Source organism: Colias philodice, chromosome 5, assembly GCF_061535455.1.
Source record: "Colias philodice isolate Cphi_HAF_F1 chromosome 5, ilColPhil1 Martin Lab GWU primary, whole genome shotgun sequence".
NCBI classification, from domain to species: domain Eukaryota; kingdom Metazoa; phylum Arthropoda; class Insecta; order Lepidoptera; family Pieridae; genus Colias; species Colias philodice.
Window position 1 is genome coordinate 10,000,001 of NC_143090.1, and position 27,946 is coordinate 10,027,946.

The following is a 27,946-nucleotide window of genomic DNA, read 5'->3' on the forward strand; positions in this document are numbered from 1 at the left end:
CCGTTCCCATAGTGAAAACCTCACTCAAAAAGAGTGTCAATGAAGGAAGATCTCTTGTCCCTTTATATTCAATGGGTGAAAATGAATTTTTGGGAAAATATAACAATGTTGGATATCCTAGAAATAGAGAAAAAAAGTGATATAATTAGCTCTTTAGCAGTTCTAATCTTAGTATTGATTGTAATTTGTAGCACAATTATTTCTGGAATAGATACCTGTTATATCATTTTCATGACACAATTTTGGATACTTAGTACAATCCATCTGAGCAATAACAAACCTGGAGTCCTTGGTATTTATTAATTCACCTAGCTCAGTCCATATAGGCTCAAATTCGGTGCAATGTCGACACCTGCAAAAAGAGGGTTATTTCTCAATTTTATAGAATATTGAATCAGTTGGAATGGTTTATTCGCTTTGCTAATATTATCTTACCAAGGTGCATAGAACATGATAAAATTGCCATCCATTTCCTTGACTTGGGATTTAAACATTTCTGGATTATATTCATATACTGAACCTTCCACTGGAGCAACATAATCCGGTAAACTTAACATAAAAACCAAAGCTAGCACAAATGTACATTTAGACATTTTGTTTGTATAGTATTGTTTTATACTTATTCAAAATTCACACATTTCAATCTTAACACATTTTAAAGTTCTACGAATAGGAAGTTATTAGTCTATAATTAATTGAAAACAATGCTGGGTATCAAATTATCATCACCAGATTTGACAGAAAAATGTCAACTGGACAGGGTCATTAAAAATTTCTCCCTGTAGTTTATGTCAAGTTGACAATTAATGTCAAATAAAAATCGATTTTACGGACAACACCAACTTAATATGAATAAAATTCTGTAGCTGATGATATTATCAGACTAAATACTACGTTATCTTACTTCATTTTTATGATATACATAGATAAGAATACCAATCCAGTAAACTCCGTACCATAGTATAAGTTTTCACGATTAAATGTTGTACATTATTGATTATATTATAATATTACAAAATGTCAAATTGAATTTATCTAACAATGAAAATATATAAAGAGTTAAATAAAGTTTTTGTTTTAGACCAAAAAATAATAAGATCTGGTTAAAATCGATAATCGGTAAAGAAAATCGTAAATGTCAATTTGGCGTAACTTTAGGAAAACACTATGGAATGTGGTAATTCTTCAAAATGGTCGCTTTGTATGGTTTGCCAACTTGCATGTCTGTGTTTTAGAGTTCTTTGTTTTCGTTATTCCTCAAATATAAATTAATATCAAGACAATTGTGTACTTTAACAACTAATGTTTTATGCCTGTGTATACATTGATTTTACAATCGTTAATTGTGGTGTGTAGGAAAGATGTCATCGGTAATGTGAGAGCGCTAATATCATTTTTATTTTACGGGATTATGACGTCTAGGATTCCTATTCTGATTATCAAGGACTGAAGAAAAAGTCAGGTAACCATTTATATGCTTTCTCACCACTATTTTACTATTTAGATTTATGAAACAAAGCTGGCTTATTTTTGGCATTCCAAAGCATTCTGTCAGTTGTAGTTCGTATTGAATATTCTAAAAATTATGCTTAGTGTTTGGCAACGAATAGCTATTTAAGGTATTTTGTTCAGTAATACAGTGTTTTATTAATGATAAATGGGAATTTGACATTTTTCACATACATTTTTATGAAGCTACACGAAAGTAAATTGATTTGATTACAATGTTTTATTTATGTTAGCACATACCCTAATACATTTCTAAACCTTGGTTTCAGAGTCAAGATCTTTAAAATTATTTGAAACACTGAACAATGTTAAACTAGTGTAACATTGAAAGCCAGTGTGTTATTGTTTTGGGACCTACATATTGCAACAATCTCATCGATAATAAAAAGTTGAAATGCGAACAGTGAGTGTTTGTGTGCGAAGGGTGTTCATGTGATGGGAGGCGTAGGGTGAGAGGTGAGGCGCTCGGGCGCGGGCGCCATGAACCCGCCGGCGCCCGGCAAACCGGCTACGCGCACGTCAGGGTACAACCAGAAAGCGCTCGCCGAAATCAGAAACTCATTGCTCCCGTTCGCTAATATTGGGAGTTCGGAGCCACCTGGCTCCTCTGCTGCTAGCACAGTCAGTTCAGGCGTCAGCTCTGGATTTAGTTCTTCGTCGGGAAATGGACTTGATAAGGACTTAAATGTGCTGCCGCAGTCTCTTAACCAGCTCATCGCTTTAGGATATGATGAGGTATGTACCGTTGCAGTGTATTAGAATAATCCATACTAATATTATAATTGCGAAAGTAACTCTGTCTGTCTGTCTGTTAATCAATCACGCCTAAACTACTGAACCAATTTTCATGAAATTTGGTATGGAGATATTTTGATACCCGAGAAAGGACATAGGCTACTTTTTATCCCGGGAAAATGATGCAATCCCGGAAATCCCACGGGAACGGGAACTATGCGGGTTTATCTTTGACTTCGCGTGCGAAGCCGCGGGCGGAAACCTAGTGTTAAATAATAAATAAATGTTCCATTTCTTTTTTAATCCCATGAATATTGGATTATGGAATATATATTCAGAATAAATTATTGCTTGCAACATGTTTATTTTATTTCCCTTTTTCAAGGGATTACGTTAAAAGTATAATATGATAAATCTTTTGCATGGCTTCATTTACATCCATTTGCATATCTACATTAGTTACATGTATTAGAAATAAAACAATTGTTCAAATTGTCTTAAAGCATGTTGTTTAAATATTTTATTTAGGGTACTCTCTATAATTTCTATATAGTTATATTATTATTTGGTTTTTTGTATGCATATTCATGTAATTACACATTTCTAAGAGAAAAGTTTTATGTGTTTACATCATTCATCTAATAAGATATGTCTATTTTTACTTACTTACTGGAGTGGCGCAAGGACCCAACGTGAGTCTTGGCCTCCGACAATAAGAGCCTCCATTTGTCTCAATCCTGCGTCATCTCCTGCCAGATTTCGATCTGCATTTTTATGTCTAGTTTTGCCAAAACAAAAAATAAAAATAAGAAAAGACTTTCAAATGTTATGATCATAACTTTGGTTTATAAATAAAAGTAATTAACTGAATAAATTTCATAAATATTATTCAGCGGATACTGCTCATTTAAAGAACTTGATATGATAAGTAATCTAATATTTTATGTTTGTAAACAATTAGAATAAAATATTCCATAAAAATAATTATAAAGCTACTATGGCAAGATAAAGCAATTTGCAGATTTGTGTTATACTATCTATTCATATCACTTAAAAACTAAACATAGTTTTAAGGGTGCGTATAAAGCAAAATTACCAATCTTCTATTAGATGATACGTGTAATATTCAAGACCAAATCTAAAAAATAAAATATATATCAAACTAGATGATATGTTCAACGATTCTGTTTAATCAAAAACATAAAATATTAAAATTTACTCGATAAAAAAAAATCACCAAGTTAGCTCTAATTTTCACACTTTTACGTTTTCTACTTGACATGGTAATACTTATTATGATTTTTTTTTCATAAACAATTATATTAAAACATTTGCAAGATATTTGTCAGAGCATTTTGTGTAATTACTTTTAGTTTTGGTTTTATCTGCGATAAACCACTTTTGGCGCTCTTTTTTTCTCGAGATAAACGTTTGGTTTTGTCACGATAAAAGTGGTTTATCGCAGATAAAACCAAAACTAAAAGTAATTACACAAAATGCTCTGACAAATATCTTGCAAATGTTTTAATATAATTGTTTATGAAAAAAAAAATCATAATAAGTATTACCGTGTCAAGTAGAAAACGTAAAAGTGTGAAAATTAGAACTAACTTGGTGATTTTTTTTTATCGAGTCAATTTTAATATTTTATGTTTTTGATTGAACAGAATCGTTGAACATATCATCTAGTTTGATATATATTTTATTTTTTAGATTTGGTCTTGAATATTACACGTATCATCTAATAGAAGATTGGTAATTTTGCTTTATACGTACCCTTAAGGAAACAGCATGCTGGATGATTATTTTTTTGTTGTTATACTAATAGGTCAATAAATAAAACCAGCTAATAAATAATCATATTTGAATGTTAATTCAAGTTCTTCACCACATTTAATATTAAATAAATTCTGTTTCAGGATCCAGCAGTAAAAGCTTTAAAATATGCTGGTGGTAGATTTGACGCTGCCCTCGATTACTTATCAAAAAAGCAGGAGCCACTTAATGGAGTCCTCAAATCATCCAACTTGAGTGCTCTAAGCACAAAGCTAATAAGAAAACCTAGTTTAGAGAGAGAAATCAATCTTCATAGAGGAAGTCCCGCACTCGACTCAGGAGCTGGGAGTTCGCGGTCCGATAGCCCGAGGCAATCGGACGGGCCACCACATCCTCACGAGAAATTGAGTCGGCAATATTCGCCGTCTGGTTTTTCTGAGCCCCCACCACCGCCGCCACCGCGATGTCCGTCAACTCCGCCCGTGCCTCCTGCTGTACAGCAGTACATGAAGCGCATTTCACCGGCGCCTCCTTTACCTCCGGCGAGAGGCACCAGTCCGGTGGCCGCGGGCGCGCCGGCTCCTCCTGCTCGACAGCCAATGATCGTCCAAAATGGGCCACAAGTTCAACAACAGTTGACACAACAAATCCAAGCTTTAAGCATTTACCAAACAACCACAGAACTGCCACCACCTTACCCCCTCTCGGGTGTTCCCCCTCCACCGCCTTACTCAGTATCCATGCAAAATCGGCAAAGTCCGACACAATCGCAAGATTACAGAAAGAGTCCCTCGTCGGGAATCTATTCTGGAGGAACGTCAGCTGGTTCGCCGAGTCCGATTACAGTGACGCAATCGACCGGTTCAGCATCAGGCATGACTCGCCCTACGCCTATACAAGCGTGGACAGCGAGACAAGCCGTCCAACCTCCTATAATCATGCAATCTGTGAAAAGTACACAAGTGCAGAAACCCGTTTTGCAAACTGCCATCGCGCCAGTTGCTCCGCCTCCTGTTGCGAGCTCAGTGGTGCAGCCCCCGCCGCCGTCGTATGCTAGCTCGATACAACAGAAGCAATCGCAAACGCCCCCTAGTTACCCCTTAGCTCCTAAACCTTCCTCTCCCGGCTCGACGCCGCCCGTCCCGACGGCGACTACGCCCACCGTCCCGACCACAGAACCTCCAAGTTACGCAATAACAATGCAAGCTCTAGCCGTCCAGAGAGGCATGAACCCCGTCCCGCCCCCGCCGTACGGTAATCAAATTGATAACACGACTACAGTAAATTCCCACCACTCGCCATTACATAAAAAGTTCTCAAACAACTGTGACATGTCGCAAATGGAACTCAAATGCCCGAATCAAAGCTGCAATATGATGAAGGATACCGCTTGCGGTTCAGATAAAAGCTCCAATGGCTCGTCCAATCGTCGAACGAAAGATGGCCTAGAAAAAATAAGACATCAGTCGCCGATTCCAGAGAGAAAGAACATCAGTAAAGAAAAGGAAGATGAAAGGAGGGATTGTAAAGTTAGAAATTATTCTCCACAAGCTTTTAAGTTCTTTATGGAGCAGCATGTCGAGAACATACTTAAATCTTACAAGCAAAGAACGTATCGTCGAATGCAGTTAGAGAAAGAAATGACGAAAATAGGACTAAGTGCAGAGGCTCAAGATCAAATGAGAAAAATGTTATCGCAAAAGGAATCGAACTATATTCGATTAAAACGAGCGAAGATGGACAAGTCAATGTTTACGAAAATAAAACCAATCGGTGTAGGTGCTTTTGGTGAAGTGACGCTAGTGAGAAAGATTGATACTAGTCATCTATATGCCATGAAGACTCTACGGAAAGCGGATGTGTTGAAACGGAACCAGGTTGCGCATGTGAAGGCGGAACGCGATATTTTGGCCGAAGCAGACAATGAGTGGGTCGTCAAACTATACTACAGCTTTCAGGATAAGGATAATCTATATTTCGTTATGGATTATATACCGGGTGGTGATTTAATGTCGCTCCTGATAAAATTGGGTATATTTGAAGAGAATTTAGCAAGGTTTTATATAGCAGAATTAACTTGTGCAGTGGAAAGTGTACATAAGATGGGTTTTATTCATCGAGATATTAAGCCCGATAATATTCTCATCGATCGAGATGGACATATCAAGCTAACGGACTTTGGGTTGTGTACGGGTTTTAGGTGGACGCATAATTCGAAATATTATCAAAGAAATGGTAAGCAATATTCTGCTATTTTTATCACATAGTCATTATAAAGGTTTTTCATGTAGCTCATGATTAGGAGTTTCTATATTGATTGCTTATTCATATGCTATATAGTATTATTAAATTGCGACAGACCATTATGTTTTACGTATCATACTTACAGTTGAGTTTTAGTACATCCAGCAATTAATGATTTTTCCTTTATCTTTCTATTACTATTTTATAGTACTATACTATTTTAAATATTAACAATGTTTCTCCATTCGATTCCAGATCACGGTCGGCAAGACTCCATGGACCCGGTAGACGGGGAGTGGGGTGCGATGGGCGAGTGCCGTTGTCACCAGCTGAAGCCTCTCGAGAGGCGGAGGAAACGAGAGCACCAGCGGTGTCTAGCGCACTCCTTAGTGGGGACACCCAACTATATAGCGCCAGAAGTGCTGCAGAGGACTGGGTACACGCAGCTGTGCGATTGGTGGTCTGTGGGCGTTATATTGTATGAAATGCTGGTCGGGTCGCCACCTTTCTTGGCTGCGTCGCCCGCGGAGACACAGTTGAAGGTATGAGTACTTGACTGTTATAGGTAGATTTATTTACGGTGAAACGTTTTTTACTGTTATATTATTTGGAAGTATTAGTCAATATCGAGAATAACTACATATAATACTACCTAGTGAGTAAATTGTGTTTTGTGATTGATTATGTTCCAATTTGAATATATCCTCTAATTTGTATCTAAATAGAAAAATAATTTACTTTTAAAAAGCGCAGTTTACTATAACAACTTATTCAGTTAACTTAGAATTGATATACATCACATAGCTGTATTTTTTTACATTTATATTTATTTAATTATAGGTGATAAACTGGGAAAGCACGCTACACATACCGGATGCAGCGAACCTATCGCGGGAAAGCAAGGATCTGATCCTGCAGCTCTGCTCCGGACAGGAGACGAGGCTCGGCAAGGACGCTAACGAAGTGAAAAACCACCCCTTTCTCAAAGCCATCGACTTTGATAAGGGTCTCAGGAGGCAAGTCGCCCCCTACATACCTAGGATAGATTATCCGACGGACACATCCAACTTTGACCCCATAGATCCCGATAAATTGAGGAATTCAGGCAGCTCGGACTCGAACAAGTCGGACAGCGAGTTGCTCGACAACGGCAAGACGTTCCACGGCTTCTTCGAATTCACCTTCCGGAGATTCTTCGATGACGGATACACGAACAAAATCAACCTCGACGACAACGAAAACCAGGGGCCCGTGTATGTTTAGTGAATGAACTGTGAACTGAACGCGAGTGCCTTAGTAGACTCTCTCTATTAAAACAGTACTTGTAAACATAACGTATTTAATGAGAAATAATTTTAAAACCGTATTGTTAATAATCCAGTGATAATGTTGTAATATTGTATCGTTATGTATTTGTAAGAGTAATCTTATTGTATTTGTATTATATGTAATGGATGGATCACAGTAGTACATAGCATAACTATGGTGCTGTTAGCGTTCTTGACGGAGGAATCCGTTCTTTGTATACTATTTTTGTAACTAGAGAAATTATTTATGAGATAAGAACAAGCTTATGTGAATTAACGGATGATTCACTATATTTTCTTATGTATTTATCGAAGTAGGTCGCTTACGTGTGTTTGTTTATATATGTAACTTATGAAGTCATTAATATAGCTGTCAGCGGGCATACATTTTGTGCTTCCATTGAGTACAGGAATAGCTCATATTGTGTGCCTTATTCAATGTATACATTTTTACTCTTAGATGTTAGGGTATTTCAAAGTAGCCACTAATGTAGATGAGGTTTGGATAACAGGACACTGTAGAGAGTGCAATAAATATTTATTAACCCAAAATGAAACTCATACTTCATTGTTGCATATTTAATTTTATGTTGAAATTGACTTATACATTTGTGAATGAAGATGAATCTCAAAGGACATCTCAGTATGAGCTCATCAACGCTTGTTAAATCTTCTTATCACAAAGATTAATGCCGATTATTGGATATCATTTAAATTTTATTGTGAATAGTAATTGATTAAAATGTAGTGTTTAACTTGCAACCTGTTAATTTCTCACTAACAATTTAAATTGTAATGTTTAGTACGAAATTCATATTTTCAGAACAAATAAACTGTGAGTGTTTGACTAGCAGCTTGTAATTGTGGTTTTCATAAAAGTATCCATTTGTACAGATTAAACGAGTCACTTCAACTTTAAATTATGTGTTATTGTGTAAATTGTTTTATTCTAAAAATGAAACATGCTTATAAGAAGTAAATGAAAAATAAAATATGGGAATTTTGTTGATTTTTAGTTTTTAACCCGAACAGAACCTATAGCTACTATTTATGTTTTCTTCCTAAAGGTAGTAATAATGCCACGCCGTGATAACCGCTTGTTCAAATATGGTAACACTGTATAGTTACTAAACAAAATATTATTTTACCAGATGCAAACCACATTAATATCGGTTTAATTTATGAGCTATTTTAATTCAGTAAAGTATAGCTGCATGTTCTTACTTTATCCAGAAAAAATATAGTAAAATTTATAACGGATTTGTAAATTCAGCTTGCAATTCATTTCCCATTAGAATATAAACTGTCTAGAGACAGTTATTTAATATGATGTGTTTGTACTTTGTAGGCAGTATCTCACATAGAGTAAAGAAATAGTGTTGGGTATCTCATTTTCGTACAAAAACATTTGAGACTAGAATTTTAACAGGAAATCTAAAAATTAGGGTTTACAATTACATACTAAATTTATCCTACTTAGTACCGATTGTCAGAAGGTGGCAACTGGCAACATTAGAGGTAACAAAATGGTTGTATTACTTCTAAGGCCCGCTGAAAGTTTAAAATCCATCATATGACTCGATTTTAAACTTGCGTTTATAAAACTTAAACGGTTAGTAATTATATGAAAGAAATAAAACAAATACTTATGTAATAATCAAATTTTGTAATATAATATTTTTTTAATAGCTATGCCTATTTTAGTAAAAACTCTTGAACTCTCCGATTAAAATCTTCATGGTATCGCATGTGTATGTTGTGTTTGCCCTCTGGATACAAATGTGATCTGTAAAATCAATTCTCCATGTTATATACGAATTAACGTTTAAGTTAATTACGAGTAGACGACTCGTAATTATTATCTCTACGTAACCGTTACTTTAAATCTGTTCTTATAAGCTATAGAGCGCGTACATACACGAGAAAGAACAATCAAAATCCTAAAAAGATAACACTTCATTGTCGGAAAATATACCGAAATTCAGTTACAAGAAATACGTAGGTAATCCCTACTATCCCTATATACTCTGTCTGTCTATTTGTTACGCTTTCCCGCTTAAACTTCTCAACCGATTTTGATGAAATTTGGCACAGACAATCTTTAGACCCTGAGAAAGAACATAGGCTACCTTTTATTGCGAAAAAACACCACGCGGGCGGAAGCTTGTATACCTACTAATAATTATTAATCCTCAACGTATTCTATCACGACACACAATGTACGAGAAATAAGCATGCGCCTATACCTATAACCTATGCCTATTTCAATGTAATGGCTTTATCTAAAATATCGTTCCTAACATCAAACATTACAAGGAGTGAAGAAACATTACATAAGAACAGCTACAGCTCATGTATGAATCTTAATTTAATGGCTCTGCTCCAATACTTACTTTATATCTTTAATATGTGATCGAAGAAAAGAAAAATGTATCCTGTCTACAAGTGGATCTTGCTCGCCGTACAAAATAAATGTTGGACAAGTAATTTTGGGTAAAATATTCGAGCAGACATCGCCATTCGTGTCCTTTACTAATTCATCCATACTATCCACCCATTGGGCCCAATATCTAGCGAACAATTCTTCGCCATATAGATCGATCATCGGCTGCTTCATCTTATGTGACCAAAGAGAAACGTCTTTCATTCCTAGGATATAAGGAAATAATAAAATTGTCATCATATTCTGTTTTTATTATATTTTGTATTTCCAATCTTTTTCCAATAGACCAAGCTTCGACCGTCTAATTTTAAACCCGTAACGGACGGACGGGCGAAAAATGATGAGTTTCTAAAGATAGATAATAGTTGCAACTAATAGAATCAAAAAAAGATTTGTACATACATTTTTAAATACAATGCACGAACTTGTTAATTAAATAACTACAAATATAAAAAAATGTTGTGTGGTTTTATGAAACCACGGTAAAAGTGAAACTGTTCGAACGGTTCCGAACACTGCTTTGTGTAGCGCATGTCGCGTGTATACCTACTCGGCAGCCGCGATACACGCGACATGCGCTACACAGACCAAAAAGTTTGAGACGATGTAATAAAAGTTTCACTTTAAAAAATAATTACATACACTTATCACTTATCAGAATTAACTTTTAATTGGGTATGTATTGAACCGTTTCCTGTTTAAGACATTATTCGGTTAATTGTATCGATATATTCAATACCTACATACCTTTGTAATGATTTACTTCTTTAGGTAGCATGAATGAATTGGCACCCCAAATAACGAGTTTATCGACCTTTTCAGGATAATTCGCAGCATGAATCATAGAAGTTATACTGCCATTGCTCCAACCTAATAAGGAATATCGTGGAATGTTTAACTCCTAAAAATAGAGCGATATTTTTTTATGAATAATGCTTTAATTTATAAGAAGTAAAGTGCTCCTCTCTTAATTATGTACTTTACCTTCATGAGTTGATATGCGACGTTAGCATCGTTGCAGTTGGTATATTTAGTAGAAAAATCTCGATCTGGAGGTCTACTTTTACCAAAACCGGGTTGATCCCAGAAAACTACAGTGAATTTATCTCTATCAAATCCTTTTATTTGACGTGAAAAGTCGGTCCACATGGAACCTAGAGCGCCTTGTGTACATAGGACATGGTTTCGTCCATGACCTATCTTCAAATAGTTTATGTTATAACTTCCAACTTTTATTACTTCTTCCTGAAAATATGTGTAACTAATAGTAACTATTTGTTTTGATATTTTTTTATCATCAAGGATTATATTTTGAAGTGATACCGATATCGAGGCTGATAGCGATTTTAATTAGAATATTTTTATAAAGATTAGACAATTTCAATAAAATAAAAAAAATCGTAAGTACCTTATTAACCAAAGTGGACAAAAATGCACTGAATTCTTTTATGATGTTTGCTGTTCTTTTAATCCGAGTGGTTAACATTTTTAGAAAATATTTAGTTATAAATTATAATATAAAAAAAATAATATGATGCGTATTATAATTTAAACACAGAGCGGGAGAACTACACAGCGATTCGTACATAACTGATGAAGCTTGATGCGGTAAACTCATATCTGATTGTATCTTTAACTTGGATCAAGGTAATTATACGTGAATAATATTATTCTGATTTTTTATGTTACGTTGTTAAGAAATTGCTATGAATCTATAGGTAAGTATTCAGTAAGTAGAACAATTTCTTTACCAATTACCAATGTAATGTATGATAAAGTGTTTGTAGTTAGTTACCTAGTTCGAAATAAACTGTATTTGTGCATCTGTACAAAATTTTATGTGTGAAAAATTCGGTTTAATGCGCCTTATATACATTTTTTTTCTTTGCTATTGGAATCAAATCGGAAATATAGTTTTTTATAAGCCTTTCTATATTTATTGCTCTAAATCTATACTAATATTATAAAGCTGAAGAGTTTGTTTGTTTGAACGCGCTATTCTCAGGAACTACTGTTCCGATTTGAAAAATTCTTTCGATGTGCGATTCAGTGCGGATTATTTCCGCGCGAATATTTCACGCAGTATAAAAGTAAACAATTGCTATGCGAATGCGGAATAAAATTCGCGCGTGTCGCTCAGTGTAACAACGCATTTTTTTAGTACTGGTAGTGTGAGTAGTGATAATAAACGATTTAGCTAATAAGGACATATAAATAAAACACAATAAACCATTAAATAAACTATAATAGCAGTCGCAATAAACAGATGTATAAAAACAATATCCTTATAGACTAGCGTTTATTTCATTTGTGCAATTATTTTAACAATAAAAACTCTTGCACTCGTTTGTTGAAGTCATCTGCATAACGAATGTGCACATTATGTTTGCCTTCTGGATATAAGTGAATTCTGAAAATAATAAATATGTTAATAAATAATGAATAAATAAATATTTCAGGATAATTTTCACACACGGCACAATCTGATCCCATACTAAGCTTTCGCTTGTGTTATGGAAACCAGATGGCTGATAAACATACAGTAAATTGAATTATAATACTACAGGTCAGTGTTGTATTATAATTCAATTTACTTGGTAGATTCTGCCTTTATTCTGCCTTGCTGTGCTTAAATTTTACGTGATTTCTAGTTTTTAGCTCGGGGATACAGTTAATAACTTCCTATCTTCTTCTTCTTATATATAAAAATGAATCGCAAAATGTGTTGGTAAGCGCATAACTCGAGAACGGCTGAACCGATTTCAATAATTCTTTTTTTATTATATTCCTTGAAGTACGAGGATGGTTTTTATGTAGAGAAAACGTAAATATGTACCACGGGCGAAGCCGGGGCGGACCGCTAGTTTCAAATAAAACTTAATTTTGTTTGAGTTTATTTGGCCAACCCATTGCAGTGGTTACAAGCTGCTGTGGAATTTCAGTTAACATTCCAATAGAAAATTTTCAGATTGACAATAATAATCTTAAAAACATTTGCCAGTCTACATAGTACGTATTTTATACGTAAAATCGTGAAAAATAACGATACAAAAAAATTGAAATCCTTAAAACATAAATGGCAATGGCAGGCAACATCAAGCCAGTTAAATATAAAAAAATATTCACCTCGATCCTGAAATATGCGTGTGTAAATGTGATACATGTACTCCGTCAACTAGCGGATCTTTTTCCCCATGTATGATCAATGTTTGGCATTTAATATTTTCAAGTAAATCCGAACAAATGTTGCCGTCTTTCGCTTTGAATAACGCCTCCATTGTATCCACCCACTTAGCCCAGTATGTGGCGAATCTTTCTTCGCCATATAATTCGATCATTGGCTCTTTCATCCTTTTAGACCAGGAATTGACATCTCTTATTTCTGAACAAAGAAAGCAATGCTTGATTATACAGTTTTTAAATCTACCAACTACCTGTATTTATTTTGTGGGTATTTTTAAATTACCTTATTTAAATACAATTTATTGTTTTTTGAAAAATAATAATTAATATTTGATGTGGGGTGTCTTTCGCGCGGAAGAGAATTCGAATTATCCCTCGTGATCGACTTATTTTCTAATAAGTATAGAAATTTTTTCTAAAATACATAGTACATTAAAATTTAAATGTTAGTAAGTAATAATAATCAAAAAAAATCGTAAAAAAATCGTGCTTGAAAGACAGAATCAACTAAAAAGATAAGAATATTTTTGAAAAATTATATTTTTTATTCAAGATATTAGATATTATTTTAAGCTAATGAAATTATATGGTATTATTGTCACTAGTCCTTGATAAACTAATTGATGAACATACTTTTATATCCTTCCAGTTCTTTAGGCAATATAAATGAATTGGCTCCCCAAATGACTAGTTTGTTGACTGCATCAGGATATTTTGCTGCAAGAATCATACTTGATATGGCTCCATCACTCCAGCCCAGAAGTGAGAATTTCTGAATTTTCAGTTCCTTGAAAATAGATTTAATATTAGATATTTTACTTTCCTGCATAACTTTTATTAGGTTTAAAATTATTAAAGCTTAAAATATTTTATTTAATTGTTTTTCATGACTGATAGAAACTAAATTAATTGTTTAGTTTTATATAAGTAGAGCTGAAAGATTATACCTAAAAAAATATTAAGTACATATGTAAATTTAATCAATTTTTGTCCCACATTTATATATGCACATTCCTAAAAGGTAAAATCTGAACCAATATCTTACCTTCATAAACTGAACAGCTACATCAGCATCCTTTTCATAGAAATCAATACTGAAGTCCCGTTCTGGAGGCATGCTCTTACCAAACCCTGGTGGATCCCATACAACCAGACTGAACTTCTCCCTGTCAAAACCATCCACTTGAGGTTTAAAGTCCGTCCATATTGACCCCAGAGCTCCTGGAGCACAGAGTATGTTATGTGGCCCTTGTCCTACTTTCACATAGTTGATTGTATATTTTCCAACATTAATTTTTTCTTCCTAAAAATTACATCGTTTTATGAGTAATGTGAGTTAAATGGAATAAAAAAAATATAATTCCATTTTTATTATGTTAAAAAAACTAATTATAATGACAATGAAATATAATTAAGATTCTATGATATACTTATACAACTTGGAAAAATGTTTTATGTGATTTTAAAAACATTTATCTATGGTAAGGGCTAAAATGTACCTTAAGGGCCATCGAGTTGGGCAACCAAAATTTTTTTGGAGAAAGGTCTATGCCTAAGTAACTGACCCGTAAAATCTTAACCGGCGGAGATTTATAGTTTTTTAGAAATTAATTATCAAAGTTTCATAATTTTTCATACAATTTCGAGCAACCATCTTGACATTTGTTTTTTTTTGTTGCGTTTCGTTTTTGCAAGTACAATTCTTGTAAAATGTAATTTTTTTCAATGATGGAATATTATGTATTCAATATTAAGCTGCGAAAGTCCGAATCTAGCTAAAAAACGTTACGCTAAAATAAGCATTGCATTATCATAAGACTTGCCACAGAACCGAAGCTGTCAACCCCGAATTCCACGTGGTCTTGTCTGCCCTACCCCTAGAGTGTATGTAAAAAGCCGGAGGCGCGGAGGGAGAGCAGCCCTCGCCCGCCGTGACAAAGCTCGGGAGCCGTGCGGAGCGGAGCGGCTGAGGCTGGTCGCTTAAGGCGACCAACAAGCCGAAGCTGCGAAGCGGAGTACGGGCGACCGTGCTTTGTCACGCAAGGGCGGAAGGGCTGCACTTCCCGTAGCGCCGGAGCTAAGGCAGTGTCTGACACAATATAAAAATCGATTTCTGAAAAATCGATTTTTTTCAAATTTGTATTTGCAATGTAAATATAAATCCATTTTTATGTAGCCCAAGAATGGTACCATAATAAACAATCTCTGGGATCTCTTATCAGTAAAATCAGGAATTTTTTTAGTTCAGGGAATTCGATAATATTGTGAGTACATTCAGTTAATTCTAAATATTTTATTTACCATAAAAGAAAAAATCGAAAGTCGATTTGAGATCGAGCACACCAATTAGGTTAGCCCGCTTTGAGTAGCAGATCTGAATCGGAGCACCCTGACTTGAGTCAAATTAGGTCACTTTGAGTAGCAGATCTGAATCAGAGCACCCCAACTTGAGTCGATTTAGGTTACATTGAGTAGCAGATCCGAATCGGAGCACCCCGATCCCACGTGGTCTTGTCTGTGACACAACTAGAGTGTTTTTGTAAAGCGAGGGGGCGACGAAGTGAGTCTTCTGGCGAAGCCCACTCGTTTCCCCCTCCTTAAAAAAGTTTACATTTTCTCCCGAAACTATTAAAAAAAATGTCAAAAATTAAATAAATAAATAAATAAATAAACGTTTATTGTCAACATAACACAAATACACCAGAGCATGAGATTTTACACAATATAGGCATTTAGCAACACACATATAATACAAACATTAAATTATTTATCATCAATAAGTAATAATTACTGTATTTTATGTTGTATTCTTATCCCCCCTCCTTTTTCCAACCCTCCCTGCCAAATCTCCTCTCCATTACCCCCTTTTTCCTATTACATTTCGTAACATAACCTCAAAAATTGTTATGCATTTTTTTCGAAAAGGGGGGGGGGGGTTCCGCACCTCCCCCTTCACAGAGGGGGGTTCCTCTCCCCCCCTCCTCACCTCCTCCCCCCCTTTACCCCCCTCCCTCAACGGCCCTTAAAGTACATTTTTACCATTTGACGATCTGAATTTCAAATAACAAACAAGATGATAAGATAAGACAAGATTTAAACCTGTTTATAGTTTGCATTTCAGAATAAAAATTGTACATTCTCTATATAAAATAAAATATTGGGAAGCAGGTACTATTTAGTAATTTGTATTAATCAAGATTATTTTACTCTAAACTTGTTAATTTTGTACAGTACAAAAATAATCAGAAAGAAAGATATGCGGCAGTTCGTAGTTCGCCGGGTCAACAGGTCAACTACAACTTGTAATTATAAAAAAGAAATGTTTAATGAAACGTGTACATTGTTAGTTGTAGTCAAATAAACGACGAACAATATTTTACCTTAGGTGTAGGCAATGTTGATGCGAATGCCCTACTCATTCGTAGAGGATTTGTATTTTTAATCGAGATAAATATATTTCGTACCGCTAACATTTGATTAGATTTTACACAACTGGGTACTCGTCGAAGAATTCAGAAAGGGCTACAGTGCGATAAAATTTTGTAAATGTTCTGAATTAAATTATTGTTTCTTAACACTTTCTAAATTTTTGTAATTGTTATCTGATACCTGATAAAGTGTAAAAACTTAAAAGTATTTCCAAAGAGAGTATTTCATTGTCAGAAGTCAACATTTCAAACAATTTCAAAAGTCAAAACTGAGAAATGTCATTTCAAAATCTGATGTCAACTCTGAAGTCCTAAGTTCACAGAATACATAAATTCCTATATAACCTTGAACTCTTCTTGAACTAGATATTTTAATATTGGGCTCTTGATAAGCCCCGTAGAAAAAAAAAAAGATAAAAGTATTTGGTCTATTTTTTTTCTGTGTTAAATGGCATATTTTTTATTTTTATACAAATATAAAAAATATGCCCATGCACAGGTAACTGCACAGGCACTAAAATAATAATTTTAGTGCGATTCAAACGATTCAAAAACCACTTTCGGAGAGAACTAAGATTTCCACCACCAATTTTCTAACTCGGAAGGTCTAGGTTCCAGTATTTTAATAAAATTATTTCATTTGTTTCAATGAATGTAATTAATCAATGAGATGCTTATGAGATAAATAAATAAATATAAATAAATAAATATTATAGGACATTATTACACAAATCGACCTAGTCCCACAGTAAGCTCAATTAAGGCTTGTGTTGTGGGTACTAAGCGACGATAAATATAATATTTAATAAATACATATAGGTATAGATAATAACACCCAGACCCAAGAACAAATAATTGAGTTCATCACACAAATATTTGCCCTGACCGGGGATCGAACCCGGGGCCGTCGGCTCAGTAGGCAGTTACTTTACCACTGCGCCAACCGCGTCGTCAATCGATGGCCACAACGTGGCGTTAATTTATTTTCATTCGTCTGCACCAGAGGTCTAAACTTTTTTTCAGGGTCTGTAGATATCTGTCCTTATCTATGTTTTTAATTTATAATTCGGCTCAATAGATAAGTCGATAAATTTAAATTACTTTATTTAGAGTAGGTTACCATCTCACCTCACTAGAACTGCTACAATAATTTATTAGGTACCCTACTTTATAAATTATTGTAGCTAGAGATTGTCTAATCTAAAAATGAACGCCCCTCCACTGTGTTTACGCTCACATTCAAAGTACGTGTATAGACGCAATACACACAAATTGGTCTGCCTCATTGGTCGTTCAGTCCTCCAATCCAGTCCATGCCCGAACGACAGGACCAGTTGGCCAACTAGTGCATAAATGACGCGATGCACGACAGAACGGACGTGTCATTCCGTACATAGCGCGCTCTCCCCGCCATACAATGCTAGGCAACTCAACTGATCGCCCGATTAGTTGACAAATCAGTGCGCGAGTGTCAAAGTTTGCAGTAGAATCGCCGCGCGCACACATATAAAGTGGTTCAATAATTATTTGTCCTCACACATTGAAACAATTAAGTTTAGTGGAGGGGCGTTCATTTTTAGATTAGACAATCTATACCTAGTTACACAATATCGGGGGTTAAGAGACACACGTAACCTTCCAGGGAGAAAAACATATCTAGAGTGGACTTTTGGTACCTTGTAAAAACGACTTTAATTTATACCAATAAGGTTGAATTTATGTGAAGATACCGTAAAGTGATAATCATATGCATGATTGAAGTTTTATATTTTTTATAGGGGATGCAAGAAAGTAAAAAAAACATAATTAAAATATTAATCTTTATTATGCCAAAATAGGCCCTAGCGAAATAAACTAGCATTAAATGTTAAAAGCATAAAACCATTACGAGCTATTTTTAAGTAGATCAAATGAAATTCGATCTTATTTAGCAAGTATTTAAATTAATATTAAAATTTAATTTTCAGTGACCTGAAGTTACCAAAAAATAATTGTGATTAGAATTGTGAACTAATCTCAACTTAGATGACAACTTTATACAGTCTTTGTGTACCTTAAACTTTAAAATGCAAGCTGTGTGTATAATAAAAAAATCAATAATGTGTAATGAACAAGTTATTTTTTATTATTGTGCAAAATATTTCATTACCATGTATTGCATATTCCATAGGATATTTTATTTTTAACATAAGATATAGAGAATCTAGAATGTATTATGTAATTTTAGTTATTTTTTATATAACAACGTATGAAATTAGAGGCCTAGTAAATTATTTTGTATGGAAATTTTGGTTATTTTTTTAACATTTATTATATCAACATAGAACAATGACGCCTCAAGTTTTTGCATTACAACATACCTGCAAACATTGTAACTGGCCAACATAAACACAAATTACTCTTGTAACATAACATAATACTTTGTAAGCAGTGTATATAAAAGACCTTGTAAAATACAAAATTAAGTTTCTATATCTCAATGCACGAGTAAGATGCTGACGATAACAATCTCTCTATAAATAGAAATAAGGGACATATTATTACGCTATCTATAATATAAAAATGAATCCCAAAATGTGTTGGTAAGCGCATAACTTGAGAACGGCTGAACCGATTTCGATAATTCTTTTTTTATTATATTCCTTGAAGTACGAGGATGGTTATTATGTAGAGAAAACGTAAATAGAAGTAGTTTATCTCGTGCCTTTTATACCTACGAATCTATGTTGATGATTTCAAAGACTAAAATTGTTACATTGTAATATTATATTGGTGGTGGTAAGGTGAAATAAATAAATAAATAAAATAAATAAATAAATAAATATGTACCACGGGCGAAGCCGGGGCGGACCGCTAGTCTAGTATTCTATAAAAATGCTTGCATATTTCAGTGACTGTTCATTTTTTAAAGTACATAATATTACGTACACAGTACGGCCATGGACACGATATATTTACAATAAAACATTTTAAGCTATTGCATAGCTTCTATCGCGGGCCTTGAGAGAGAAATTCCGTAACGAAAAAACCTCACGCTCCCCACTCCGAGGTGTTGCTTGAAGGCATAGCATGCAATAGCTTTACCGCGGCAGTCCCCGAGTGCCACACGTCTTTTTTTTATTTTATGGTATGACATCACAAGCTAGGCATTTTTTTCTTTCATAGCCTAATACGCCCCTATGTTATCCCATACATTACTCGCGCATCAAGACAATAAGTTAACTAAGTTAGTCCAGTTCCCCGGCGTTACACGCATCTTCATACGTCTTTCCCTTTTGTTCCGGGTCCAATTTGATCATGTCATCAATACGCAGGATAGTGATCGCGGCTTCTGTTGCGAATTTTAGCGATTTTATCTTTGAAATGGCCGGTTCGAGAACACCGGCGGCGAGGTTGTCGCGTAACGTGCCTTCGGTTAGGTCCAGACCGACCCATTTTAGGTTTGCGTGTTCTACCTGTGAAGAAAATTTGGTTTAGTGTCTCGTAAACAGAGAGTTTTAGATTGAATGGATTTTAATTTGACATCATTTTTTAACATCATGTGAGTGAACTTATAGAAATTAGAATTGCCTTCTTTTTGAGTGTATGGGCGAGACATAAGTATGTATAGCGAAATTTGACAAAGAACAATGAGTTTGCTTCTAACTAATATACTTAACACATTTATAGCTACTTGTTAAAAAATTTTAATTTGACGCGGGTAGTCAGTACACACCAGTCACCAACTACCCTCATTTTTGTACTTTTTATTTATCTATTTCCTATCTTACCTTAGTCTGTGAGGAATTATGATAAGCTCGTAATTTGGCCACCAAGTCTGTGGCATCACGTGCCGCGTTCACTGAGAGTGTCTTGGGTATGACAAGGAGAGATTGTGCGAATGCTGCGATGGCTAGTTGTTCGCGGGAACTCTAAAACATAAATAACGTTAAATTAATTGTGATTCACGCTTGTATGTTTTAAACAAATAAAAATAATTTGGAAAATCCAAAAGTGCACGCCTCATAATTTTTTTTAATAAATATTTATTAATTATTATTTTTGTTTATTTAATAACAATTAAACCACATCGAATCAGACCCTGAAAAATGAAAGGGTTCTATTCCTGAGCATACTCAAGCGTAAGAGAAAAAAAAAGACTCGATTAGTAAAGTATTTCGGTCGCTATCGTGTTAACAAGAAAAAGGATCCGCACATATGTCTGTATGTACACGGACGTCCAAGACAGAACTTTTTTAAACTGTTTTTTAACTAGTTTAAATAACAAAAATGACATCAAAAATATCATGAACGTTAAAAATAGTGTTTTTTCTTAATATGTGTGTGTATGTATTATCTTACAAGTGCAATGTATGATACATAAAGACATTTTAAGTTTGAAAAATCAGATGTTTTGCGCGAAGTGACAGTAGTACCCACCTCAACGCTTCGCTTATGAGGCGTGCAAAAGAAACACTGTACATAGATAAGTAATTATGTACTCATTACACCTGTCAAAAAAGTAACCGTAATTAAAACTAAACAAAAAAGTTGATTCGACATTTGCCTGTTAATTGTTATATTGTAATTACTACTACTATTTATACCTTATCTTAATAATTATTGAAACACACCATGAACTTAACTGTTAATAATCAATTATAAGCGTACAACAGGATTATACATTAAATATACAAAAACAATGTATGCGTGTACTAGAGTACACACGTAAGAAGTGAAACTTCTTTATGATCTTATTTTTCAAAAAATAATTTACTATTGCAACTTTACAGAAATAAGTCAATCACGCGTGGTAGGGATAAAAACAAGATGGCGCGTAACGGAAAAATGTCACGCGTAACGAAAAAATGTTACACTAAATTTTTTCCAACCCCGATAAAGAAGTTTCACTTCAATTATAACACTTAGGGCCGATTTTTCAATGCTTGGATAAAACTTATCCGTCCAATAAATTAGTATTACACGATAATATTAAAATGTCACGTAAACTGTCAAATACGGGCAATTAGAATACGTTTTTAAAATGGTAGTTTTATACATTATTCGACGAATACGTTTTATCCAAGCATTGAAAAATCGGCCCTTAAAAAGGAAAGTTCCACAAACCAGCGTAGTAGCGAAGTTATCCAAGTATATAGACAGCGCGGCCTCCACCGCCCCGCCGCCGGGCACGAGCCGGCCCGACTCGAGCACGCGCCGCACCGCGCACAGCGCGTCGTGCGCGGACCGCTCCATCTCGTCGCAGTACGCGTCTGTGGGGCCGCGGAGGATGATGGAGGCTGCTGTGCGTGCTGCTGGCCTGGTACATGACATAGATAATAGTTTAGTTTTTTTTGAAGTGAAAACTTCTTTAGCGGCGTTGAGCACTTTTTCTGTAATGGGTATAAAATCTTAAACTCGCGTCAGGACACGTGACCTGATCGAAAAAGCGTAAGACGGATGGATATCAAACATGCTCAACGTTAATAATCAAGTTTTCACTTCTGCCGGCACTGCCGGAGTGCAACCCGTCTTTTTTTGTGTTTTATTTGAAATCATCACGTCGCGACAGTGGGCCACGAAGTACAAGCTCCTGTGCGTGCTGCTGGCCTGGTGCAATATATCATTAAGAACAGTTTTTTTAATTTAAGTATACATACATAGGACGCGTTTTTGTTATTATTTTATGTTGAGAGGTATTTTTTTTGTCTAGTTTTATTAGTTTATTTTTGTACATAATATAGTAGTGTTTGTTGTTATATTTATTTAGGTAAATAATGCCCGCGCCGCACCGCGCACAGCGCGTCGTGCGCGGACCGCTCCATCTCGTCGTAGTACGCGTCTGTGGGGCCGCGGAGGATGATGGAGGCTGCTGTGCGTGCTGCTGGCCTGGTAGATTTTATTATTTGTGAGATGGTTTATACGGCCAGTATGTTTATTTAAACGATTTTGTCGGGCAGCCCGGCTACATGTGATGAATTTTTAGAACTTTTATTTTATTTTGATGTTCATATTTATTATTTATTGACCCAAATTTAGATCTCATTTGTCTTGATTTAAGTCTTTTTCTTTTCTTGTTTTTATTAGGTTATTTTGAAACACAATGGTATGTTTGTAGTTATATTTCTTTTGTTTATTACTGCAGACGCAGCTCTCTGTTGGTCCACGCAGGACGATGGAGGCTACTGTTTGTTCTACTGCTGAGTGGAATATTTTTTTTTAATTTGTTGTAAAAAAGGTCTATGTTTTAATATTTGTTTAGGTTGTGTGTTTTATGACTTGTTGACTGTAAATAATAATATAAGGTGTATAATTCTTACCCCTTAATTAAGATGAGCTGGTCATCACAGATTTGTTCTTGCACAACTTCCGCAGCCTCTCCAATCATGCTTGCTTCGAAAACTTCTTCACCTAAAATTTGGAATAATTTTTTAAAATACTTTTACAGTACTCGCAATTTTTTTTTATAACATAAAGCTATTTACCAAATACTACATTCTGCTTGACGTTAAAAAATTGCCCCTATCATTTTTTACTTCAAAATAATAAAAAAATAAATATATATTAATTTTTTTTTATATAACGGATATGAAGTTTTTAAATAACGGATAAAACCACATATTCATAGTGTTGATTCTATCAACCAACAAAAACTAACCTTCCATATTAGTCAACGAAGTAAGGTACGCCGCTCCTGTAGCCTTAGCGATCCTCTTTAAATCTGCCTTCTTACACCTCCTCACACCCATAGCACCATTCTCCACAAAGTATTTCAAGCAGAGGTCATCAATACCACCGCTGCAGAGGATCACATTGACCCCAGTGGAGAGGATCTTTTGGAGACGCTCCTTTGTAATGTCTAATTCACGGGCGCGAATAGCTTCCAACTTCTCTGGGTCGCTTACAAGTACCTGGTATAGAAAATGTTAAGTTCATTAAAGTCTGGTAGAGCATTATTTTATCTGTGATTAAAGTGAAATAATAGCGCATTACAATTGACGGAGAGCAGTGATCAATATTTATATTTTCTAAACATAAGTTTCGAGTAAAATACAACTGGTTGAGTTTTACTCCTTAACTTATAAAGAGCACATAATTAGAAAAAAAATATTGGTTGTCTGTAAAGTCGGTTTACTTTACTGACGATAGTTGAACGTGACAACGTCCGATTGTGCTTCTTTGTCGCTCGTTCCGCGCTCTCGCTTGCACTTCAAGCCTTACATGGAACGCCTCAGAGCGAGGTAACGCCGCATGAGTCATGTGTTTTCGTGCGTGCAGCCGGCTCCATCGAATTATAAGACGTTGTCACGTCAAAAATAATTAAGTTGGAAATAAATATGCAAAGCAAAATTAAATAATTTTGGTCAATACAATATTATATTACAGGTTTAAGTATGAAACTTACATTGGGTATATTTAAAATTGATAGTCACTCATATTATCATAGCAATTAAAAAAGCTTATTACCTGAACGCCCATTTTCATTTTAGTCTTTTGCAGTGAAAAGTCGAGGCAGGCAATTTTAGCGTTCACAATTTTCTTGGGCATGGCCTGCGAAGCCACAGTGCAGTTGAGGGCATAGCCCTTGACTAGTACACTCTCCCGGGCGCTCTTGCCGTGGGCCTTCAGGATGTTGACAGCTTTGATCGGGTAGATAGCATTGCCCTTGGGGTCCATTGTCTTGATGGCTGTCGCTGCGTCTACCACCATTTCAGAGAAGAAATCCGCATCACTGATGTTTTGTTTAAGGACTTTAAAACATATTTAACAATTATTTGCGGATATATTTTGAATTTTGAAATTTGCGGATATACTTTTAATGAATGAAGTAAAAGATCCTGATTATTATTAAATGTAATGTTTAGTCAAAATTTTCATGAAAAAATTTATTTGTGAGTCTTTAACAGAGAAATTATTAATTAATTTTATTTTAATGTTATAAATCTATACTAATATTATAAAGAGGAAAGGTTTGTATGTATGTATGTATGGTTTTCACGCATAACCTACTGAACCGATTACAATGAAATTTAGCACACATATAGAGGGTAAATTGGATAAACAGATAGGATAGGGTAGTTCGTAATAATTATATTTATATTGAACAACTAGATTTCCGCCCGCGGCTTCGCCCGCGTTTTCAAAGGAAAACCCGCATAGTTCCCGTTCCCGTGGGATTTCCGGGATAAAACCTATGTGTTAATCCAAGTTACCCTCTATATGTGTGCTAAATTTCATTGTAATCGGTTGAGTAGTTTTTACGTGAAAGAGTAACAAACATCCATACAAAACTTTCGCCTTTATAATAGTATTAAGATTAAGATTAATAAAATAATGTTTCAGAAATGTAATTATTACGAAATTATTGTGCATATGCGTGTATTATCTCAGCAGCTATGTAAAATTTAGTTCAGCCATTATTGGCTATGCCATTTGCAAAAGGATACGCTCCAATCAACTTCGACGACATAGTGGTTTTGGCAGCATTGATGATGGACGCTCTGCCGAGAGACTCAACAGTCACTGTGAGGTTATCCTGGATGTATTTCACAGCCTCCTTGCATGCGAGACGGTAACCAGAGATGATGCTTGTGGGGTGGATTTTGTTCTTCACTAGTTCATCTGCATTCTGGGAAATGAAAAATATGCATAAATATTTACAGTATGTTACACACAATACAATACAATGTAAAGGGCGAAAATAGAGAGATAATTAGAGATATGTAGTATTTTCTAAGATGCACATTTTATTCTATTGGGTTACTTTGAAATAAATAAATAAATTAAGGTGAACTCTGATTGCATAAAACAATTTTACGAGACCTAGTATACAGTTTATAATTAAGAACAATTGTTAAAAAAAAGCTTCAAAATACCACCTTTTTTAATGCTAAATCTACACTACTATTATAAAGCTGAAGAGTTTGTTTGTTTGTTTGAACGTGCTAATCTCAGGAACTACTAGTCTGATTTGAAAAATTCTTTTGGTGGTAGACCAACAAGAGTGGAGCAATGCGGGTGAAACCACGAGGTAGTAAGTTTATATGATTCAAAATGAGTATAAGTACCTTAAGTAGTTCCGCAGCAATAATAACGACTGAGGTAGTGCCATCTCCAACTTCCTCATCTTGCAACTGTGCTAGTTCCACCAACACTTTGGCTGCTGGGTGTTCTACTTCCAACATCCTGATAAAAATAATTTATTATTATTATGACTGAAACTCTATAAAAAAATATTGCTAATATGTATACTTAAATTAAGTTTTTTAGTTGTAAATTAAATACATTTTAATCCATCAGGCCCCGGAATCACAGACACAATAGAAAATCTATTGTGTCACGGTCGGATCTGGCCGCTCGGGGCTCAATGGGCTAATTCACTTACAAAAGAACAAAATTACAATTGCAATAAAAAATTCATAGTATACTTTGGTAGTTTTATTTATGAACTGATTTATTCAAAGATGGTAATAATTTGATGAAATAAAAGGTTATGTTTAAATTGAACACATACTTAAGAATAGTAGCACCATCGTTGGTAACTGTGACATCACCAATGTCATCAACCAACATTTTGTCCAGTCCAACTGGGCCCAGTGAGCTCTTCACTATATTAGCAATAGCTGCTGCCGCCATAACTGTAAAGATTCAATTGAATGATGCAATTAGTTTATTCCTATAGTAATATGATTAGCCTTCTAATATCCCACTTTTCTACAAAAACTATAAATGTAAAAGTTAGTGAGAATGTTTGGATGTATGTTTGTAACAGGTGAAACCGGGTGGCACAGCTAGTGGAAACATACATTTTTATAATGTGTGTGTCAGAAATATAATAATTCAGAAATACATTTTGTTTGAATGACATGCGACTAATAATGAACTCCAGTATACTGTATAATATGAATATACACATCAATGCAATTCAACTCCTTGAAGAAAGACTTAAGCGTTAAAAGTAAGTTATCATAATATTATATTAGATTGTCTATTCGATAGACTCGTCTAACCAATATATTTTAAGATGTGAAAATACTTTTGTATGACTTAACTTTTTAGAGAATTACTTCTATACAAGTCTATGTTTTGCATTTATTGTTATTTCTGCATATAATTCGTACAAAAACTGTGACTAATACGTTTAGGTTATCATCACAGGTATAAATATATAATCGCACAGGATCCTTATTATTTATAGAAATAATAAATATTTTCGACAAATGAATGCGAAAAATATTAAGAGTAAAACAAATTAAAGGATTTTTATCATAAAAATTACGATATTTGAAACCATAAGCAAAGATGCATGTGATCTACCGGGCATTGTATGTTAATTCTTTTTTATGTGTTCCTTACCATTTTGTGTTCGAACGGGTGCTCCTGAATATCTGGTTCCTGCCACTGATAAAGGCGCAGCTAACGTCGACATTTTTATTTATTTAAAACAGAAAATTCACAAATAAATAATTTCAGCACACTGTCCGTTCTTGTAGAAAGCGATAATGTTGCTAGTTAAAATAAAACTGACAAATAAAATTGATAGAATGACAATTGCAAAAAAATGTTGCCTGTTTATTATTTTAAGTTTTGAATTAAGAATATTAAAATTAAACCACATTTTACTATACGAACTTACGTGGTTAACAGTTTTATATTTATAAATTTAATAATAAAAACATCCAATATACATATAGGTACGTATTGTTATATTATATCCGTCTTTTTGTCACAATGATGTAGAAATTCTCCCATAGATGTCTCTATTTCATAATTATTATCAATGTACATTCATATTCAACTATCGCACGAAACTTTCAAATTATCTAACTACATGATTTTGATGAAAATTGAAATTTTGCTTCATGGAAGATTCTCTTATTTGTGTGAACTTAGAACACAGGAAAGTTTTATCCTGATTAGATTAGCAATTTTTTTAAATCACTAAAAGCATGCCTTACTAGTTATTTGTGGGTAAATCTTATTCAGTAATAACTAATAGGTATCTAAGTAAAAAAAATAAGTAAGATAAATATTTTTAACAGTTTGGCCCGCCATGGAATATCTACAAAAAAAATAAAACCATAAGTACCTAAGTATATATACTTCGCATTTGCGGCATTTTCAGATTCAGGCGAACTTTTCATACCTATTTTTAACCGAATCGGATCGGACCTTCTGAATCTCGTAAAAGGCCCCAACCATTTTCATGAAATTAAGTATACAGAGGGTTATATTGCAAAAAAAAGAAAAGAATAGGTACAGGCTTCCAGTTTCAGGTAAGTCGTAACACAGTAGCATTGTAATTACTAACTAACTAACTACTACTTCACGCGGATTTTCTG

At 34.5% G+C, this 27,946-nt stretch overlaps 5 protein-coding genes across 5 annotated transcripts in view; 1 reads left to right on the forward strand and 4 right to left on the reverse strand.

The window, feature by feature from the left end:
* LOC149488607 (thioredoxin domain-containing protein 5 homolog) overlaps positions 1 to 756 on the reverse strand; it is a 3,806-nt gene extending 3,050 nt beyond the window's left edge. Inside the window, exons 1-3 of the mRNA XM_089695741.1 lie at positions 436 to 756; positions 216 to 352; positions 2 to 117 (exon numbers count right to left, since the gene is read on the reverse strand). Of these exons, the coding sequence (XP_089551867.1) occupies positions 2 to 117; positions 216 to 352; positions 436 to 593 (411 nt within the window). The 5' untranslated portion in view covers positions 594 to 756. The remainder of the gene's footprint in view (position 1; positions 118 to 215; positions 353 to 435) is intronic.
* A 417-nt stretch (positions 757 to 1,173) lies between these two features.
* wts (serine/threonine-protein kinase warts) lies at positions 1,174 to 8,574 on the forward strand. Its single transcript, XM_089695742.1, has 5 exons — positions 1,174 to 1,462; positions 1,779 to 2,244; positions 4,164 to 6,255; positions 6,520 to 6,806; positions 7,105 to 8,574. The coding sequence occupies exons 2-5, from the start codon at positions 1,990 to 1,992 to the stop codon at positions 7,525 to 7,527; spliced, it is 3,057 nt and encodes a 1,018-aa protein (XP_089551868.1). The 5' UTR covers positions 1,174 to 1,462; positions 1,779 to 1,989; the 3' UTR covers positions 7,528 to 8,574.
* A 640-nt stretch (positions 8,575 to 9,214) lies between these two features.
* LOC149488609 (serine hydrolase BPHL-like) lies at positions 9,215 to 11,582 on the reverse strand. The gene is made up of 5 exons (XM_089695262.1): positions 11,423 to 11,582; positions 10,999 to 11,259; positions 10,762 to 10,915; positions 9,965 to 10,220; positions 9,215 to 9,357 (listed from the first exon to the last, which is right to left on the reverse strand). Exons 1-5 carry the CDS (start codon positions 11,498 to 11,500, stop codon positions 9,267 to 9,269), a joined length of 840 nt encoding a protein of 279 aa, XP_089551388.1. The 5' UTR covers positions 11,501 to 11,582; the 3' UTR covers positions 9,215 to 9,266.
* A 659-nt stretch (positions 11,583 to 12,241) lies between these two features.
* On the reverse strand, positions 12,242 to 16,830 carry LOC149488610 (serine hydrolase BPHL-like). The gene is made up of 5 exons (XM_089695744.1): positions 16,578 to 16,830; positions 14,243 to 14,500; positions 13,831 to 13,984; positions 13,141 to 13,396; positions 12,242 to 12,424 (listed from the first exon to the last, which is right to left on the reverse strand). Exons 1-5 carry the CDS (start codon positions 16,668 to 16,670, stop codon positions 12,331 to 12,333), a joined length of 855 nt encoding a protein of 284 aa, XP_089551870.1. The 5' UTR covers positions 16,671 to 16,830; the 3' UTR covers positions 12,242 to 12,330.
* A 2,848-nt stretch (positions 16,831 to 19,678) lies between these two features.
* CCT1 (chaperonin containing TCP1 subunit 1) lies at positions 19,679 to 27,116 on the reverse strand. The gene is made up of 10 exons (XM_089695141.1): positions 26,961 to 27,116; positions 26,119 to 26,242; positions 25,673 to 25,790; positions 25,052 to 25,233; positions 24,072 to 24,336; positions 23,263 to 23,515; positions 22,925 to 23,015; positions 21,732 to 21,924; positions 20,396 to 20,536; positions 19,679 to 20,080 (listed from the first exon to the last, which is right to left on the reverse strand). The coding sequence occupies exons 1-10, from the start codon at positions 27,031 to 27,033 to the stop codon at positions 19,853 to 19,855; spliced, it is 1,668 nt and encodes a 555-aa protein (XP_089551267.1). The 5' UTR covers positions 27,034 to 27,116; the 3' UTR covers positions 19,679 to 19,852.
* Between the last annotated feature and the right edge of the window lie 830 nt (positions 27,117 to 27,946).

Bases quoted from the DNA above. Each gene is read 5' to 3' on its own strand.
- wts (XM_089695742.1), top strand. From the start codon at position 1,990: ATGAACCCGCCGGCGCCCGGCAAACCGGCTACGCGCACGTCAGGGTAC. The intron at 6,256-6,519 runs GTAAGCAATATT...ATTCGATTCCAG, and splicing joins GAAATATTATCAAAGAAATG to ATCACGGTCGGCAAGACTCC. The intron at 6,807-7,104 runs GTATGAGTACTT...ATTTAATTATAG, and splicing joins CCGCGGAGACACAGTTGAAG to GTGATAAACTGGGAAAGCAC.
- LOC149488609 (XM_089695262.1), bottom strand. From the start codon at position 11,500: ATGTTAACCACTCGGATTAAAAGAACAGCAAACATCATAAAAGAATTC. The intron at 10,221-10,761 runs GTATGTAGGTAT...CTTATATCCTAG, and splicing joins AGAAGTAAATCATTACAAAG to GAATGAAAGACGTTTCTCTT. The intron at 9,358-9,964 runs GTAAGTATTGGA...TTGATTTTACAG, and splicing joins TCACATATTAAAGATATAAA to ATCACATTTGTATCCAGAGG.
- LOC149488610 (XM_089695744.1), bottom strand. From the start codon at position 16,670: ATGTTAGCGGTACGAAATATATTTATCTCGATTAAAAATACAAATCCT. The intron at 14,501-16,577 runs GTAAAATATTGT...TGTAATTTTTAG, and splicing joins CAACATTGCCTACACCTAAG to GAAGAAAAAATTAATGTTGG. The intron at 13,397-13,830 runs GTATGTTCATCA...TTCTTTGTTCAG, and splicing joins AGAACTGGAAGGATATAAAA to AAATAAGAGATGTCAATTCC.
- CCT1 (XM_089695141.1), bottom strand. From the start codon at position 27,033: ATGTCGACGTTAGCTGCGCCTTTATCAGTGGCAGGAACCAGATATTCA. The intron at 26,243-26,960 runs GTAAGGAACACA...GAATCTTTACAG, and splicing joins ACCCGTTCGAACACAAAATG to TTATGGCGGCAGCAGCTATT. The intron at 25,234-25,672 runs GTACTTATACTC...TTCATTTCCCAG, and splicing joins TTGCTGCGGAACTACTTAAG to AATGCAGATGAACTAGTGAA.